Below are 16074 nucleotides of genomic sequence, written 5' to 3'. Positions count from 1 at the left end.
CATTCTGAGAAGTTTGCTTGACTCATGATGTTGCATTTCTGCATTATTTTATGATTTGAGTCAACCATGTATAAGTGTTATATTCTTTGATTGGTAATATTGTTCTTTATAACAAGACTCACTAATGAGAGTATCGGTTTGATTGACTGATTTGTTAAGATTTTTAAGCCTCTCATTTTCTTAATCCAGGAGTCACAGCCTGATCTTATAAAAGTAGAGCTTCATTCATTTCATATCATGGATATCATCTTAGTAAATCCAGAACATATACAAGTTTCATGTGAGTCTGTTTTCTTGACATAACAGCATCTTTTGATGCAGTAGATATGTCTGAATGACTAACCTGGAAGTTTAAAACTCCTTGGAAATTAAAACCTATAGGACATTTAAAAGTCTCCACAATTTTAATGTATACAAAGCTATGTTGATGTGTAATACTTCATTACCGTTCAAATTCACTCCAGAAATAAAAGGCCAATAGGATTAGGGACTCAGTGGTAGTTTGGAGTCTCCCCCAACACATCCCTTCTAGTGGGATGATCTGTTAACATATCTCCCAGCTTCTTTATTTTTGCTTCTGTACATCACTGTGAGTGGATGGCCCTTCAGCTCTTTCCTCTTGGCCAGACATGTAGTCTTGCCTTTAGATATTGCAGAGACAAAATTCACAGCATGTCTTAAATCTTCCAGGATTTGCGAGAACCAAATTGGTCAACAGTATGTATGTTTAGAAGGGTTAGACTCCTTTTTAAAATCTGGATATCTAACCTCCTACTTAAATCTGTCAGACCACCCCACCCACTCAACCCCCCAACAAAAAAGGAAAAGAAAAGATGCTCCTGTCAAATGAAGGCTCTTTGGGGGCAGGTGCTAGGTAACTCTTGGCTAGCCTGATTCAGCTCAGAGTTTTGACTGTTTAAAAGTTAAGTCTCTTTTAGTCACATGGTTGACTTGAAGGATGAGGTTGTATGTGCATTTATAAACTGTTCCTACCCCCCTGAAGAAACTTCATTGGCCTCCTGGTTACTCATCCTGAAGAGAGTACCATTCATTTCAGTGAAAAACACATCTGTCACCTAGGATACATTACATGGTTGCAGTTGGCAGGAAAAAAATCTCATTTAGCTGTTTTAGAGTTGGTGGCATTCAATATAGTCCTTCCTGAGAAAGAATGTAACCAGATTCCCTTTAAAAATGAGTTCCCCTCCCTTTTCCCCCACAAAGGACACATCCTGAAGCAGGAATTTTGGGGGGGAAGGGGAAATATAAAGGCTTTTACTTTGCATAAAGATGGGGACTGGGGAAAAAGTGAAGCGAAGCCCAAGGACACCATGCCAAGGGTTAAAGTAGGAGACAATCTCAGAACTGGGAGAGTTGTGTCTTCTGCTTTTTGACATAGACTGTCATTCTCAGGCAGCCTGTCAATGCTGAATGTTAGGACTTCTGTCTCTGCTGGAGACACGGCCTGGTGCATGTCAGCGTTTAGTGTTTGGCAGCTTTCTCAGCACTCCCTGACTCCGTTTACCTTTACTCCGCATCCCATTCTCTTACTGCCTATCTGAAGGATTGGATGGGCAGAGTATAGGTGGCGGTGGTTGGTCCTCCCCGTATGTTGTCCATTTAATTCCAGAGCACTGATTTTTCCGAAGTGTGCTCTGCCCTGGGAAAATGGACACATGTTCCTCACAATGGGAATAACTAACTAATTCTTTTTTTACAGAAAAAGTTGGTGATTCAAGGAAAGCACATTGCAATGCATTACAGCAATCCCAGACCTAAGTTTGAAGATTGGCTATGTAACAAGGTAAGCATATGTTCTTCCCAAATAGACAAATCTGCTTCAGGATTTTGCTGTTTGTCTATTTGTTTATTTCACTATCTAAACAAGGAAACTAGTAAGTACATGACCACCAGCTTTTATCATAAGGTATTTTTGTGCTTTGTGACTCAGGTCCTCCTCTGCTGGTATTACAGGACAGAATCCTCAAAACTCTAGAGATTTTGTTATGTTAAGATCCAGGTTTATAAGCCCAGTGTTTCAATTAAGATTTTAGGTATGTTTTACTTTATTGTCTATTGAATGCTAGAGTGCTCAACTTTTGGGATTATCTTTTGACTATATTAACAAAAATCCTGGAGAACCCTACTAGAGTTTTATAAGGTTTATTATGTTGCTGTCACTAATGCTCCGTTTTGAATTTGGATGTTAACATTGGTATTTTGAGAGTGCACAAACTCTTTGTTGTGTATGTGTGCCATGTCCAGTAAGGATGTAGACAGTATTTAGTTTATAATGTGTTTGTATATGTAGAGTGGTCCATACAGTACTCTCTTAATATAAGAAAGAACTTCACCAGTGGCTTTCTGTAGAATAGAGTGAACTGAACCCTTTTCCCAACTTAATAAAAATGAATTCTACTTTAAAATACAAGATTTGGGCTGGGCACAGTGGCTCATGCCTATAATCATGGCACTCTGGAAGGCTGAGGCAGGAGGATTGCTTGAACCCAGGAATTTGAGGTTGTAGTGAGCTATGACGATGCCACTGCACTCCAGCCAGGGCAATAGAACAAGAGTCTCTCCAAAAAAAAAAAAAAGCTGATTTTTAAAAATGAGGGTGATCATGCTTTAAAAAGGGATTTAAAACTAAAAACTAGGCCAGACATGGTGGCACAAGCCTGTAATCCTAGCACCCTGGGAGGCCGAGGCAGGAGGATCATTTGAGCTCAGGAGTTCAGTACCAGGCTGAACAAGAGTGAGTTCCCATCTCTACTAAAAATAGAAAAATTAACCGAGCACAGTGGCGTGAGCCTGTAGTCCCAACTACTCAAGAGGCTGAGGCAGGAGGATCTCTTGAACCCAGGAGTTTGAGGTTGCAGTGAGCTATGATGATGCCACTGCATTCTACTCTGGATAACAGAGCAAGACTCTGTCTCAAAAAATAAAAAAAAAAAGATTTGTTTCTCTTGGAAGAATTTACATAATATAACATTCTGATTCTTTTTTTCTACCCACCCCCGCTGCTATCTTAGAGGGGGTCAGGGGAGGGGCCAGGCAATATTTTTAATTTTTAGGTTATGCCTCCTTGTCTTGGATACATTATATCATTTTATGCTTTCTTTTTAATGTTAGTTACTGAAATTTACTCATGGTCCCTTGTTCTAACCACATTGTTACTAGAAAGGCTGGCCTAATTACAGATAAAACTTTTTTTTTTCAGTGCTGCCTTAACAATTTCAGGAAAAGACTAAAATGCTTCCGATGTGGAGCGGACAAGTTTGGTAAGCCTGGATTCAGCTGTTGGGAATATGCATTAAAACCTGACTGATTGGATTATTATTGTCTGTGAACCTGAGGAAAAGCGTGGATTTTAGATAATTTAAACAAATAACTTGTATATTTTCTTTAAACCTTTTTCCTTAGGCTAGATAGATGCTGCTAATGATTGTGAGAGCACAGAAGTTTCCTTCATTTTCTAAAATTAAGTCTGCTCACCCAGTTTGCATTTTGTGTCTGCTTTTCTTTAGTGCAGGGTAATGTCAGTCCTGCTCTGGCCCAATTTTTACATTCTACATTAACCATTTCAAAATTAATGAACTTTTACTATAACTACATATGCTTAAAAAAGAAAAAAATGACTGCCACATGTGCTTAAGGACAGATGTGGTGGCTCACGCCTGTAATCCCAGCACTTTGGGAGGCCAAGGCAGGAGGATTGCCTGAGGCCAGGAGTTCAAGACCAGCCTGGACAACAAAGCAAGACCCCCATCTCTTAAAAATATATATTTATTCTTTTTTTTTTTTTTTTTTTTTTTTTTTTTTGAGATAGACTCTCACTCTGTCACCCAGGCTACAGTGCAGTGGCATCATCATAGCCCACTGCAACCTCCAACTCCTGGGCTGAAGTGATCCTTCTGCCTCGGCGTCCTGAGTAGCTAGGGCTACAGGCACACGCCACCACGCCTAGCTCATTTATTTTTATTTTTTTTAGAGTGATCCTCCTGCCTTGGCCTCCCAAAGTGCTGGGATTACAAGCATGAGCTACCATGCCTGGTCTCTACAAAAAAAAAAAAAAAAAAAATTTTTTTTTTTAATTTGCTAGACATGGCAGCACGTGCCTGTAGTCCCAGCTACTTAGGAGGCTAAGTCAGAGGGATCACTTGAGCCTAGGAGTTCGAGATTATGGTGAGCTGTGGTCAGGCCACTGCACTCCAGCCTGGGCAACAGAGTGAGACCTTATCTCACTTTTAACGTATTTCTTTAATTGGTTGTTTGTGTTTGTCTTCGATTTAATCTCCTTCCCTTCTTCTAGACTCCGAACAGGAAGTGCCCCCTGGAACCACAGAGTCAGTTCAGTCTGTGGATTACTACTGTGATAGTAAGTTCACATGTGATCTTTTAGCCTTTGTGTTAAAATTTGACCTCGGTTGGAAATTTCTGTTCTCTTACCCTTGTTTGAGGAGCAGTAGCAGTTTCAGGTTGTCCCTTAAAAGATTGGTTTTTAGAGTCTTCTCCATGTCAGGATGAAAAATACACTAGGAACCTGCCAAAACGGATTTGTGTGTTTGTGCTTGAACCTGTCTTGAAAAGCATTGGTGGTGGGAATGCATGTATATGTCATTTGTCTCATTCATCCCCAGCAATCATTCTTCGGAACATAGCTCCACACACTGTGGTGGATTCCATCATGACAGCACTGTCGCCCTATGCATCCTTAGCTGTCAATAACATTCGTCTCATAAAAGACAAACAGACCCAGCAGAACAGAGGCTTCGCATTTGTGCAGCTGTCTTCGGCAATGGTGAGCTTCTTATTTAATCTTTCCTTTTTAAAAGAAGCAGCTTTAAGAGGCAAGTGTGGTTCATCCAGTTTTGATACCATGTATGAGGCTTCTGAAGCCCAGGGTTCAACGCTACATAATGAGCTTTTGCACTGCTAACTTATAGAACTTACTACTTCCATAAGTAGTAAAACTAATGTGTATAGCTGTAGAGAACTGGCAGAACTGAAGTTTGAGCCACAGTTTAGGGTTTCGTACTTTGTTTGATTGATTTAGCATTTGCTCTTTTAATGATACTATATACCTTCATCTCCTGCAGAAAAGAAAGGTATTTCTTTTCTCCTGTTGTTTTTTTTTTTTTTTTTTAAATAGGAAGCTCTATTTCTTTGAATCGTCTAGGTGGCAGGGAGAGATTTTTAATTACATGACAAAATTGTTTTTCTTCACATTCTCCTTCAGGATGCCTCTCAGTTGCTTCAAATATTACAGAGTCTCCATCCTCCTTTGAAAATTGATGGCAAAACTATTGGAGTTGATTTTGCAAAAAGTGCCAGAAAGTGAGTGGCATCATTTTCCTTGTTTCACACTGCTGCATCTGTATATTTGTCCAGAGATGCTTTGCTCTACCCCAAGCCCATGCTCTCCACACTGAGAGTATCCTTCCTGGTTGCCAAGGCCAAGAGGGAGATATTTGTCTTTTAGAACTTATTCCCTCCTGTTCTCTATAACCAGTTGATGACGGTTGCCTAAAATGGTTTCAGAGCATGAGAAAGGCAAGCATGGCAGATGGGTTGAGAACATGTGCTTTGCAAACTGCAGTAGTATAGTACAAACCCATGCAAAAATAATCCTTTCCTTCCCTTTCCATGCGTATAGCTTCATGTATGTAGTTCTTCAGTCTAGCACTGTAAATTTCCCTTTTCTAGTATCATTAGTCACCCAAAAGATGCCTTATTAGATGGCAGGTTACAAAGTAGAACAGTGATACTACGGGGATACTTGTCCACTGATGAATTTGCCTATAAAGACCTCTCCCTCTGTGAAATGTGGCATTGCTGATAGTTCAGAACTGACAAAGGCTGGAATGAATCACTGTTTCCTTGGCATTGGGGGGGCATACAGAGATAAAATCATATGATTGGATCTTTGTGCTTTCAGAGACTTGGTCCTCCCAGATGGAAACCGGGTCAGCGCCTTCTCTGTGGCTAGTACAGCCATTGCTGCTGCTCAGTGGTCATCCACCCAGGTAGTGACCTTTCCTGTGGTACTTGCAACACAAGATCACTTTTAGGAAATACTTCATAGGTTCTTTCCTTGATGTCCACTAAGTTTGTCTTTGTTTCTTTTTGACATTTTGTAGTCTCAAAGTGGTGAAGGAGGCAGTGTTGACTACAGTTACCTGCAACCAGGCCAAGATGGCTATGCCCAGTACCCTCAGGTAGGTAGATTTGACCAGCATCCAACTTGTTGTCTCCAGAGTGTGTCCAAGGATAGCAGCTTTAATGGTGGACTTTTCTTCAGTACTCACAGGATTACCAGCAGTTTTATCAGCAACAAGCTGGAGGATTGGAATCTGATGCATCATCTGCATCAGGTAGTAAACATCGCCTCCCTTTTACCTTCAGTTCAAACACCTACAGTTGATGAAATACTTCTAACTAGACCTAAAGCTACAAGTCCATTTCCCTGCAACAATGCAGGGTGATATTCAGGGTTGTCACCATGTGCCTAAGGTTCTGGGGAAGATTAGGGTTGTTCATATACACCAAGAACTAATAGAACCTCTCAGAGACCATGTTGTGGTGAGTTTTATTCTTGAAATTCAAGTCTGTATTTTCCTCTCTGAGTTGGTAGAAGTTGTGGTGCTCACATAAGTTCAGGTGAACAGACAGGTTGTGTGGCCCTAGGGTGTGCTTTAGTTTTTGTTGCAGAAAATTATAAAAGCCTTATAGATAAATCTTTTCTCAACCCCACAGCAGGTATGGATTTGTTCTTTTCCTTTTCTAGCCATTGTACAACATCCTTAACTTTGTATGTCACATTCTAGTAGGATTATAAGAAAATGAAAATGTGATAGGTTCCAGGGTACTTACTGGAAATTAGGTTATGAAGAACTGACATACCCAAGGACAGAAGGCAAGATTGGCATTACAGATAAAGATGTTTGGCTCAGAGTTCAGTGCTTTGTCTCTTCCTAACCCCTGTATTTATCATCAGGCACAGCGGTGACCACCACCTCAGCGGCTGTAGTGTCCCAGAGTCCCCAGCTATATAACCAAACCTCCAATCCACCTGGCTCTCCGGTAATCCTCTTGTCTTGAATACAGAACTCGTGGCTGTTGGGGAAACTTTATTTTGTTGTACAAGTATTATCCTTTCCTGCTGTATGTGCCAGGATTGAGTAATGTACATTTCAACCTTATTTCTCTCTGTGTCTTATAGTATTAGATAATCTAATGATTTTATTATTGTATGTGCATATATTTTAAATGTAAAATTCCAAACAGGCTATATTTATACTTTCTGCATGCTTCAACTTGACCTTTAGAAAGAAAGTTGTCAGCATGTTTTGCTGAAGGATTGCCTCATTGCTGCAGTGTGTCTATCAGGGGAACCCTTCTTCCTGGATGATTGCAGTGATTTAGTTCTCTTAAAAGGCTTTACAGTTGAAATTATATTGAAGCTGCTCTTCTTTCCAGACTGAAGAAGCACAGCCTAGCACTAGCACAAGTACACAGGCCCCAGCCGCTTCCCCCACTGGTGTAGTTCCTGGTACCAAATATGGTAAGCCAAACCGCATGGGGCTATTGACAGTTGGAAGGTCCTAGTTGTTTTTGATTAATAAGAGTTCTTCTGCCTTTGTGGGTATCAGAGGGACACTTGGGGATGTGAAAGGAAGAACATTTAGGCCAGCTATATCTCACTGCTTTAGAATTTGTAAAATGAAGCCAGTTTCTCACTGGAATGACTGTATGCTGGATTTTGTTTTTGCAGCAGTACCTGACACGTCCACTTACCAGTATGATGAATCTTCAGGATATTACTATGATCCAACAACAGGACTCTACTATGACCCCAACTCACAAGTAAATGCAATGTTTTCCTCCTCAATTTTACTAGAAGTATCTTAGTTTCACTTAGTCCACTTATGAGGCATAAAATGAAATATTTCCCACAAAGGAGGACATGAAACAGATTAGTTTTAACTTCTTAAAAGCCACCAAGATGTAATTTTTATTTTGGGATTTAAATTTTAAGGTTAAAAAATGTTTTGCAGTATAATGTACATACAGAGAAATAACACAAGACTGAAATGTGCAGTTCTTTGAATGTTTACATGTATACACATTCGTATATTTACCACCACTCGGAGAGAACATTCCTAGCCCTCCTGATCCTCATGTCCCTTGGCTGTTAGTACCCTCCCCCTTTAGTAACCAGTATTCTGATTTCTATTACCATAGATGATTTGGTCAAGTTAAAATTTATGTACAGACCTAGGTAGAAGTTTTAAATTGTAGAATTGTAGTTTTCTCCCTATAAAATTCTCTATTATAACCATTTATAGTGGTTAATGTATAATTCTGTGGTTTTTAGTATATTCACAGTATTATGTAACTGTCACCACTGCCTAATGTCAGGACATTTTTATCACCCCAAGAAGAAACCTTGTACCTGTTAAGCGGTCGCTCCCCATTCTGTCCTCCCCCTTAGTAACGACTACTCTGTTTTCTGTCTCTATGGATTTGCCTGCTCTTGATATTTCATATAATGGAATCAGACAATATATGACGTTTTGTGCTCAGCGTCTTAGCATCCCTATATATTTTTTTTTTTTTTTGAGACAGAGCCTCACTCTGTTGCCCAGGCTAGAGTGCCGTGGCATCAGCCTAGCTCACAGCAACCTCAAACTCCTGGGCTCAAGCAATCCTCCTGCCTCATCCTCCCTCCAGAGTAGCTGGGACTACAGGCATGCGCCACCATGCCCGGCTAATTTTTTCTATATATATTTTTAGTTGTCTGGCTAATTTCTTTCTATTTTTGGTAGAGATGAGGTCTTGCTCTTGCTCAGGCTGGTCTCAAACTCCTGAGCTCAAACGATCCACCTGCCTCAGCCTCCCAGAATGCTAGGATTACAGGCGTGATCCTGTATATATAGGGGCCACCGCACCCAGCCCCTATATATTCTTGAGGATAGAATTTAGCAGATCTTTGGAGTGGTGTTTTATTTTTGGTGGTGTATATAACTTTTAAAAAGGAAAAGCAATTTTAGCACTCCATAAATAAATAACTATGAGCAGGAGCTGTATATATAGAATAGTAAAATGAGTACTTTTAACAGGAACTTGGCATTAATAGCTTGTGGCTTCTGAGAGAGTGAAGTGTGAAGCCACGTGCAACCTGCCTGAGCAGGCTGAGCCTCTGCATAGTTTTTCTACTTCTCTCATTTGTGAAGTTTGGCTATTTCCCTGTCAGTTCTCCTTGGTGACCATGGAAGTTGTGACTTCTGTGTCTGTTACCCACCTTACCTTCCCCAGAAGAGAGATAACAGTCTCCTGGTCTCTGTTGAGCAGGTAGAGTGAGTGGCTGGGGAATAAGGAAGAGGAGAAGATAGGTGACACCTTTCCTGTTGCACTTCCTGTTGAGCTCAGCTGCCTTCACCAACACTTACTTCCAGGCTCCCGAGCTAGTGTTTACACCCTATGTTTGGTTGTCTGGTTGTGCAAAGAGTTCTACCTGGATGAGCCCAGTGATGGGCTGTTAATGGTTTGTCATGGACGATGTGTGATCTCCATGACACAGCCAGCTGTTCTGGCTACCTGGTTTGTGTAAACGGTGTATGAGAAGGAGCGAGACACATTGTTCTTTGGGTACCTTATAGGTAAGCGGAGAGATTAAATTAATGGGAACTAGACTCTTGAGAAGAAACCATATTCTAAAAGAAAAAGAAACCGTATTCTACTTTTACCCCAGAAGTTTGACACCTTTGCTAGCTGGTTCATCATCCTTGCCTGTACCAGGGTGTACAAAGGGTCCTTTCCGGGCAGGAAATAACACTAGTCCACAGTGTATTTTATATTTTTTTTTTTTGACCAAAAAAACTTTGAACTTGCTTTTTCAACAAAATGTTTCTTTTTTTGTTTGATATAGCAGAAAGTCTACATTCATTGTATTTTTTTCTTCTAGTATTACTATAATTCCTTAACTCAGCAGTACCTTTACTGGGATGGGGAGAAAGAGACCTATGTGCCTGCTGCAGAGTCTAGCTCCCACCAGCAGACGGGCCTGCCTCCTGCAAAAGAGGGAAAGGAGAAGAAGGAGAAACCCAAAAGCAAAACAGCCCAGCAGGTAAGAATATGACCCATATTTCTCTCTTTGGGATATTGGCCTTAAATCTTAGTTTTGGAGTTGTAGCATTTATGTCAGCTTTATTTGGATTCTTAAAAACTGGGCTATACATTTCATTTACATTAAGCTCTTAGAGCATTTTGCAATTTCTTATTGTTACCATATATCATCTGTTAGTTTGCCTATATTCCTAGAAAAAAGAATCCTGGAAGTCTCAGAGGCCTTCAGGCAGTATTCATGAATGACTTTGGTTGTATGTGAGAGCATCTCATAGAAATATTTATAGGTAAAAGTAAGAGTAAAAGGGGTTTTGTTACAGAGAATGTGGTTGAGATCTTTAATGGCTCATTGTCATGGCATAGGAGACTAAATGTTTTTTGGTGGTGGTGTTTGATATTAGATTGCCAAAGACATGGAACGCTGGGCTAAGAGTTTGAATAAGCAGAAAGAAAATTTTAAAAATAGCTTTCAACCTGTCAATTCCTTGAGGGAAGAAGAAAGGAGAGAATCTGCTGCAGCAGATGCTGGCTTTGCTCTATTTGAGAAGAAGGTAATAGTAGCAGGAATGGCGAATACTTCATGGTGGGAGCTTACGTAAAACCTGAGGCTTATGGCTTTTCCTCTGTTTCCAGGGAGCCTTAGCTGAAAGGCAGCAGCTCATCCCAGAATTGGTGCGAAATGGAGACGAGGAGAATCCCCTCAAAGTAAGGAAGTACCACCAGTGTTTTAAAGACCATATCTGTGGCTTGTATCTCACTTTGAGTCTCAGCTGCAACTCGGCTAATGTAATTCCTACTTAAAACTGGATGTGGTCACTGTTGGTGGGTATTTGGAACAATTTCTGCACATAGAATCCATGTTCAGAGCTTTGTTTTCTGTGTGAGAAGGCAGGTGAGATGGAGTAATGAATGAAGCCCAAATTCCTAAACTCAATTAATTGAGTTTCATTGCATCTGTGAATAATAATCTGAGTTTTAATGGTCTGGAAAGAGAAGATAAAGACAAGGAAAAAGCTCATTTTACTTGATAGATACTGGTCCAGGTGGGCCATTACTCTCATCTGTCATATTTGGGATTACTATACCTGTTTGGTGGTTTGAAAACAGTCACCCAGGAACCCATTTTTGGGGCCCCAAGAAGGCTGGTACCAGGAGGCTGATCAGGCTCAGCACTCAAGGACATGACTGCTCTGTACAGTTGATGAAATGTGATTCACTACTAAAGTACGGCATAAGTATTGGGGATCTCTGACATGTTGGATTAGACAGTACTTTATCCAGGTATGTAGCCCTCACTATCTTCCTGTTGAACATTTCCAATTACTGCCCTCCTTTTGTCCCCAGAGGGGCCTGGTTGCTGCTTACAGTGGCGACAGTGACAATGAGGAGGAGCTGGTGGAGAGACTTGAGAGTGAGGAAGAGAAGCTGGCTGACTGGAAGAAGATGGCCTGCCTGCTCTGCCGGCGCCAGTTCCCAAACAAAGATGCCCTGGTCAGGCACCAGCAGCTCTCGGACCTGCACAAGGTGGCCATGCTTCTCTGAGCTGAGCTAGGTTGGGAGGGGGAGGTGATGAGATGATGTGAGTGCCCTCACTGTGGTGAAGGTTCAGTAAATACCTGCTGTTGAATGATTGCCTTGCAGAAAGCTCTTTGAGATAATAGAGTGGAGAGGAGCGTGGCACCTCCACACACACGGGGCTCTGTTTTTTCTGCAGTTGTGTGCGATTGGGCTTTGACTGTCAGAATACAATAGATGTTGCTAATGTTATGACATTTCAAATTAGGATGGTCTGAATTCTTACTGTATCTGTAAAATCTTTTGTATAGCAAAACATGGACATCTACCGACGATCCAGGCTGAGCGAGCAGGAGCTGGAAGCCTTGGAGCTAAGGGAGAGAGAGGTGAATGGGAAACAGTGTGCCACTAGAGAGAATATATTGGGATATCTCTTCAGCTTTAGCTTTTATGTGTAGCTTTTACCTTGGCCCAGGGGCAGGGTAGAAGGATTTGTCACACTCGTCACCCGACCATTATAACTCATGTTAGACCCAGGGTATATTTGCTTGTGAGCCTTATGCTGTCCCTTCATCACAAGGGTACACAAGACAGAAGCACAACCTCAACACTGCTCACACAGGTCCTCAATGCCACATGCTCGCTGGTGAACTATGCTGGATTTTGTTGAAAGAATGCTCTTGTTTGGCCTGGCCAGGGAAGCCTTCTTGGGCAATAAGGGAAGCTTCAAATTAGGCCAAAGGGACAGCAGGGTATGAGGTGATTACAGGTGATACGGAAGGAAGGAGTGGGCAGGGCGTGGTGAGCAGGTCTGGGGGCAGAGGCAGGAGAAGCCTATGACACCAGTCATGGGGAAGCAGCTGGTGCTGATGGTGGCTGAGGCGGGCTGGGGGCCAGGCAGTCCGAGTTTTAAATGCAAGTAGAGGCCTGTGGGTAAGACGTGAACCAGTGGGTTAGAAAATTCCCACCCTGAGATAATTCAGCAGTGTCTGTAGTTGAGGCTTTTGCTTTCTGTTTTTTTCCTCACTTTATGGTTCCAGTTCCCCAGGGATTGCAGAATAGGTCTCTGGAAGCCTCCATGATGCTCTCTGTCCCTGAGGTGGGCCTGACCAAATGCTGAGTGCAAATGGGCAACTCTGCCTTCCTCTTCCTTTTGGACCTCGGCAGGCTATACTCACAGCCCAGCAGGCTAGTTGAAGAGCTTGACAAGTGGTGGCTAATTAAATAAAACTGCTTGTTGGAGACATAGTTCTGCCCCTTGTTCCACACAGAATTCATCTCTACAAACTTGACATTTTAGGTATGACTTGAGTGTGGTGAGGGAGAAAAGGGGAATTTGGTATTTCAGACCAGTCCAAAAAATCAAGCTCCAGATTAAAAAAATACTTGAGGCGATAGTTTTGAAGAATAGGTGCATTAGACTGTTACAGATTGAAGTCTGTGAATATTTCTAACACTGTTTTTTTCTCCCACATAGATGAAATACAGAGATAGAGCTGCAGAAAGACGGGAGAAGTATGGTATTCCAGAACCTCCAGAGCCCAAGCGCAAGAAGCAGTTCGATGCTGGCACTGTGTATGTGATATCCACGTTTTCCAGTTCGTTAGCCAGGGCTCTGGCTGTTTATTAAGTAACTGTGTGTTTGCCACTGGCAGGAATTATGAGCAGCCCACCAAAGATGGCATTGACCACAGTAACATCGGCAACAAGATGCTGCAGGCCATGGGCTGGCGGGAAGGCTCTGGTTTGGGAAGAAAGTGTCAGGGTATCACAGCTCCCATTGAGGTAAGCGATAGGGCCAGGCTACAGTGGACACCAGGCTTACAGGGTTGCTACAGAGATTCGATGAGATAAAAGCACCCAGAGGGTCTGGGACTCAAGAGCAGCTTTACCACAGAGGGGCAGTGTCCTTAGCCAGGTGATACCGTCACCATTGAGTGAGATGCTTGTTCCCGGCAGCCCTCCCTTACTTTCACCCTCCTTTTAAGATATCAGTTGGAAGGAATGGGTATGGGTTCTTGATTTAATTTCTTTCTGAGTGATTTTGGTTGTGTATTTTTTAAAATTACAATTTGGTAGGATTTTTGTGAGAAACCCCTAAATTGGTCAGATCTCAGGTAGAGACATAATCCCAGGATCAGAGGCCTCTACCCACTGGCTTTCTAGGCCAGAGCTCCACCGGTGATTGCCCCACTCTGTCCTGGCAGCACAGCTTGGGTCGGACACTTAGAGACGATGTTTGTCCTATGCGTGTGAGTTCTGCTGACATCAGGCTGTCCTGCTGTGATCTGTGCCTACAATTACCAGGCCTTCCCCATGCTTCGGTGGAGTGCTTTGGGGCCCTTACTAGGCATGGATGTTTGCTGAGCAGGCATTGAGGGGTCAGGGATACGGCTTCCTCTGCCTGTATTCCTTAGCCCATTTTATTTCTTCAGTCCTCAAACCTGCTGCAAGTCTCCAGCATAGAAATCATTGTCTTGGCCGGGCGCGGTGGCTCACGCCTGTAATCCTAGCACTCTGGGAGGCCGAGGCGGGAGGATGGCTCGAGGTCAAGGGTTCGAGACCAGACTGAGCAAGAGCGAGACCCCGTCTCTACTAAAAATAGAAAGAAATGATCTGGACAACTAAAAATATATATAGAAAAAAATTAGCCAGGCATGGTGGCGCATGCCTGTAGTCCCAGCTACTTGGGAGGCTGAGGAAGACAGATTGCTTAAGCCCAGGAGTTTGAGGTTGCTGTGAGCTAGGCTGATGCCATGGCACTCTAGCCCAGGCAACAGAGCGAGACTCTGTCTAAAAAAAAGAAAAAGAAATCCTTGTCTTCATATAAAACTTTTCCTCTCTTGTGTCTCCTAGTGAGTGGTCCTGCTTGATAAAGAGTGGGTTTGGTGAGAGGTGGGGGCAGTCTGTACCTTACCTGCCAGTTGCTTGACAGTCTTTGTGTTCCCCCAGGCTCAAGTCCGGCTAAAAGGAGCTGGCCTAGGAGCCAAAGGCAGCGCATACGGGTTGTCAGGTGCTGATTCCTACAAAGATGCTGTCCGAAAAGCCATGTTTGCCCGGTTCACTGAGATGGAGTGAGACAGAGAGATGACAAGGAGTGCAAGAAATGGTCCATCTTCTGAATTTACTCTTAACGCCTGTCTCTTTAAGGGCATGCCTTGTGCTGTTAATAGTTCTGAGGGTGAACCACTTCATTCTGCAGGGTTCTCCCTCCCACCTTAAAGGAGTTCCCCTAAGGGGGGTTATCTGGTGAATGGCCTTCCTTCCCACCAGAGGGCTTGTGAACAGACCAGAGAGGACAGTGGGTTTTTATACTCCGGTGTACATAGTGTAATGTAGTGTTTTACATGTGTAGCCTGTGTTGTGGTCCATCAGCTCCTCACATTCTGGGAGGCGTTGAGATGCCCTAGGTGGTATGTGACACCAAAGCCACCTCTGTCATTTGTCCTAGTGATGTCTTTTCTTGGCAAAAGCCTTGTGTATATTTGTATATTACACATTTGTACAGAATTTTGGAAGATTTTCAGTCTAGTTGCCAAATCTGGCTTCTTTACAAAAGAAATACCTTGAAAAATGTGTCCTGTGTCTTTTTATTCTTGGGTGAGTGGGTAGGTAAAGCATGCCTAAGTCAGTCAAGCCTGGTAATGAAATCAGTTTTGTTTTTAAAAAGTTATTTACAAGTAATATTTTAAGCTATTTCTTTGCCCCTGTCATTGTGTTCACATTTTGAAGTTCCAGAATTCAGCATGCTTTAAAACTCTTCACGGAAGCTCAGCCTTAACCCGAGTGGAGTGAGCTTTTCCACTTTCCAGTTTCTTTTTTTTTTTTTTCCTTTTTTGAGAGAGCGTCTTGCTCTCTTGCCCCTGGTGGATTGCGGTGGCAGTGGCATCATAATAGCTCACTGCAACTTCAAACTCCTGGGCTCAAGAGATCCTCCTGCCACAACCTCCTGAGTAGCTGGGACTACAGGCGTGTGCCACTGTGCCCGACTCACTTTTCTATTTTTAGTAGAGAGGGGTCTCGCTCTTGCTCAGGCTGGTCTTGAACTCCTGAGCTCAGGCGATCCTCCCACCTCGGCCTCCCAGAGTGCTGGGATTACAGGGGTGAGCCACCGCACCTGGCCTTCCAGTTTCTAAAGACCAAAGTGAGTGTGAGCACTTAATGCTTTTCCAGTTTTCACAGACTATATTCGAGACTTGCCAGGGAGAAGGAATGTTACTGCTCTGCAGGGTAGAAGCTCCCTGCCTTTGGCCATTATACAGATGGTAACCTGGTCCACCCTTCGCTGGGATGTAGGAACTGAGGAGGCTCGCTCTCTCCCTGCAGCACTCCACTTACCTTCTGTCTTATCTCAGCTGCTGAGGTGCTCAGGGACATTGCAGGGTTTTCTGTTCTGAATGGTGTTGTTTCATCCTTGTCTCCAGCACCAGG

General features: G+C 42.8%; 1 protein-coding gene across 2 annotated transcripts in view; it reads left to right on the top strand.

Moving 5' to 3' along the window:
• RBM5 (RNA binding motif protein 5) overlaps nucleotides 1–15219 on the top strand; it is a 26860-nt gene extending 11641 nt beyond the window's left edge. For both annotated transcript variants that reach the window (XM_045530184.1, XM_045530185.1), the window contains exons 7-25: nucleotides 1721–1804; nucleotides 3221–3281; nucleotides 4313–4378; nucleotides 4641–4801; nucleotides 5240–5337; nucleotides 5939–6026; nucleotides 6141–6218; nucleotides 6302–6374; nucleotides 6998–7083; nucleotides 7480–7564; nucleotides 7775–7866; nucleotides 9968–10129; nucleotides 10530–10679; nucleotides 10762–10833; nucleotides 11473–11652; nucleotides 11955–12029; nucleotides 13121–13218; nucleotides 13299–13428; nucleotides 14596–15219. In XM_045530184.1, the coding sequence (XP_045386140.1) occupies nucleotides 1721–1804; nucleotides 3221–3281; nucleotides 4313–4378; nucleotides 4641–4801; nucleotides 5240–5337; nucleotides 5939–6026; nucleotides 6141–6218; nucleotides 6302–6374; nucleotides 6998–7083; nucleotides 7480–7564; nucleotides 7775–7866; nucleotides 9968–10129; nucleotides 10530–10679; nucleotides 10762–10833; nucleotides 11473–11652; nucleotides 11955–12029; nucleotides 13121–13218; nucleotides 13299–13428; nucleotides 14596–14721 (1965 nt within the window). In that variant the 3' untranslated portion in view covers nucleotides 14722–15219. The remainder of the gene's footprint in view (nucleotides 1–1720; nucleotides 1805–3220; nucleotides 3282–4312; nucleotides 4379–4640; nucleotides 4802–5239; nucleotides 5338–5938; nucleotides 6027–6140; nucleotides 6219–6301; nucleotides 6375–6997; nucleotides 7084–7479; nucleotides 7565–7774; nucleotides 7867–9967; nucleotides 10130–10529; nucleotides 10680–10761; nucleotides 10834–11472; nucleotides 11653–11954; nucleotides 12030–13120; nucleotides 13219–13298; nucleotides 13429–14595) is intronic.
• The last annotated feature ends 855 nt before the right edge of the window (nucleotides 15220–16074 follow it).

The sequence above is a fragment of the Lemur catta genome, chromosome 18 (genome assembly GCF_020740605.2).
Source record: "Lemur catta isolate mLemCat1 chromosome 18, mLemCat1.pri, whole genome shotgun sequence".
NCBI classification, from domain to species: domain Eukaryota; kingdom Metazoa; phylum Chordata; class Mammalia; order Primates; family Lemuridae; genus Lemur; species Lemur catta.
Note: the sequence above shows the minus strand (reverse complement) of the source record. Positions and strands in the feature narration are given on the sequence as shown.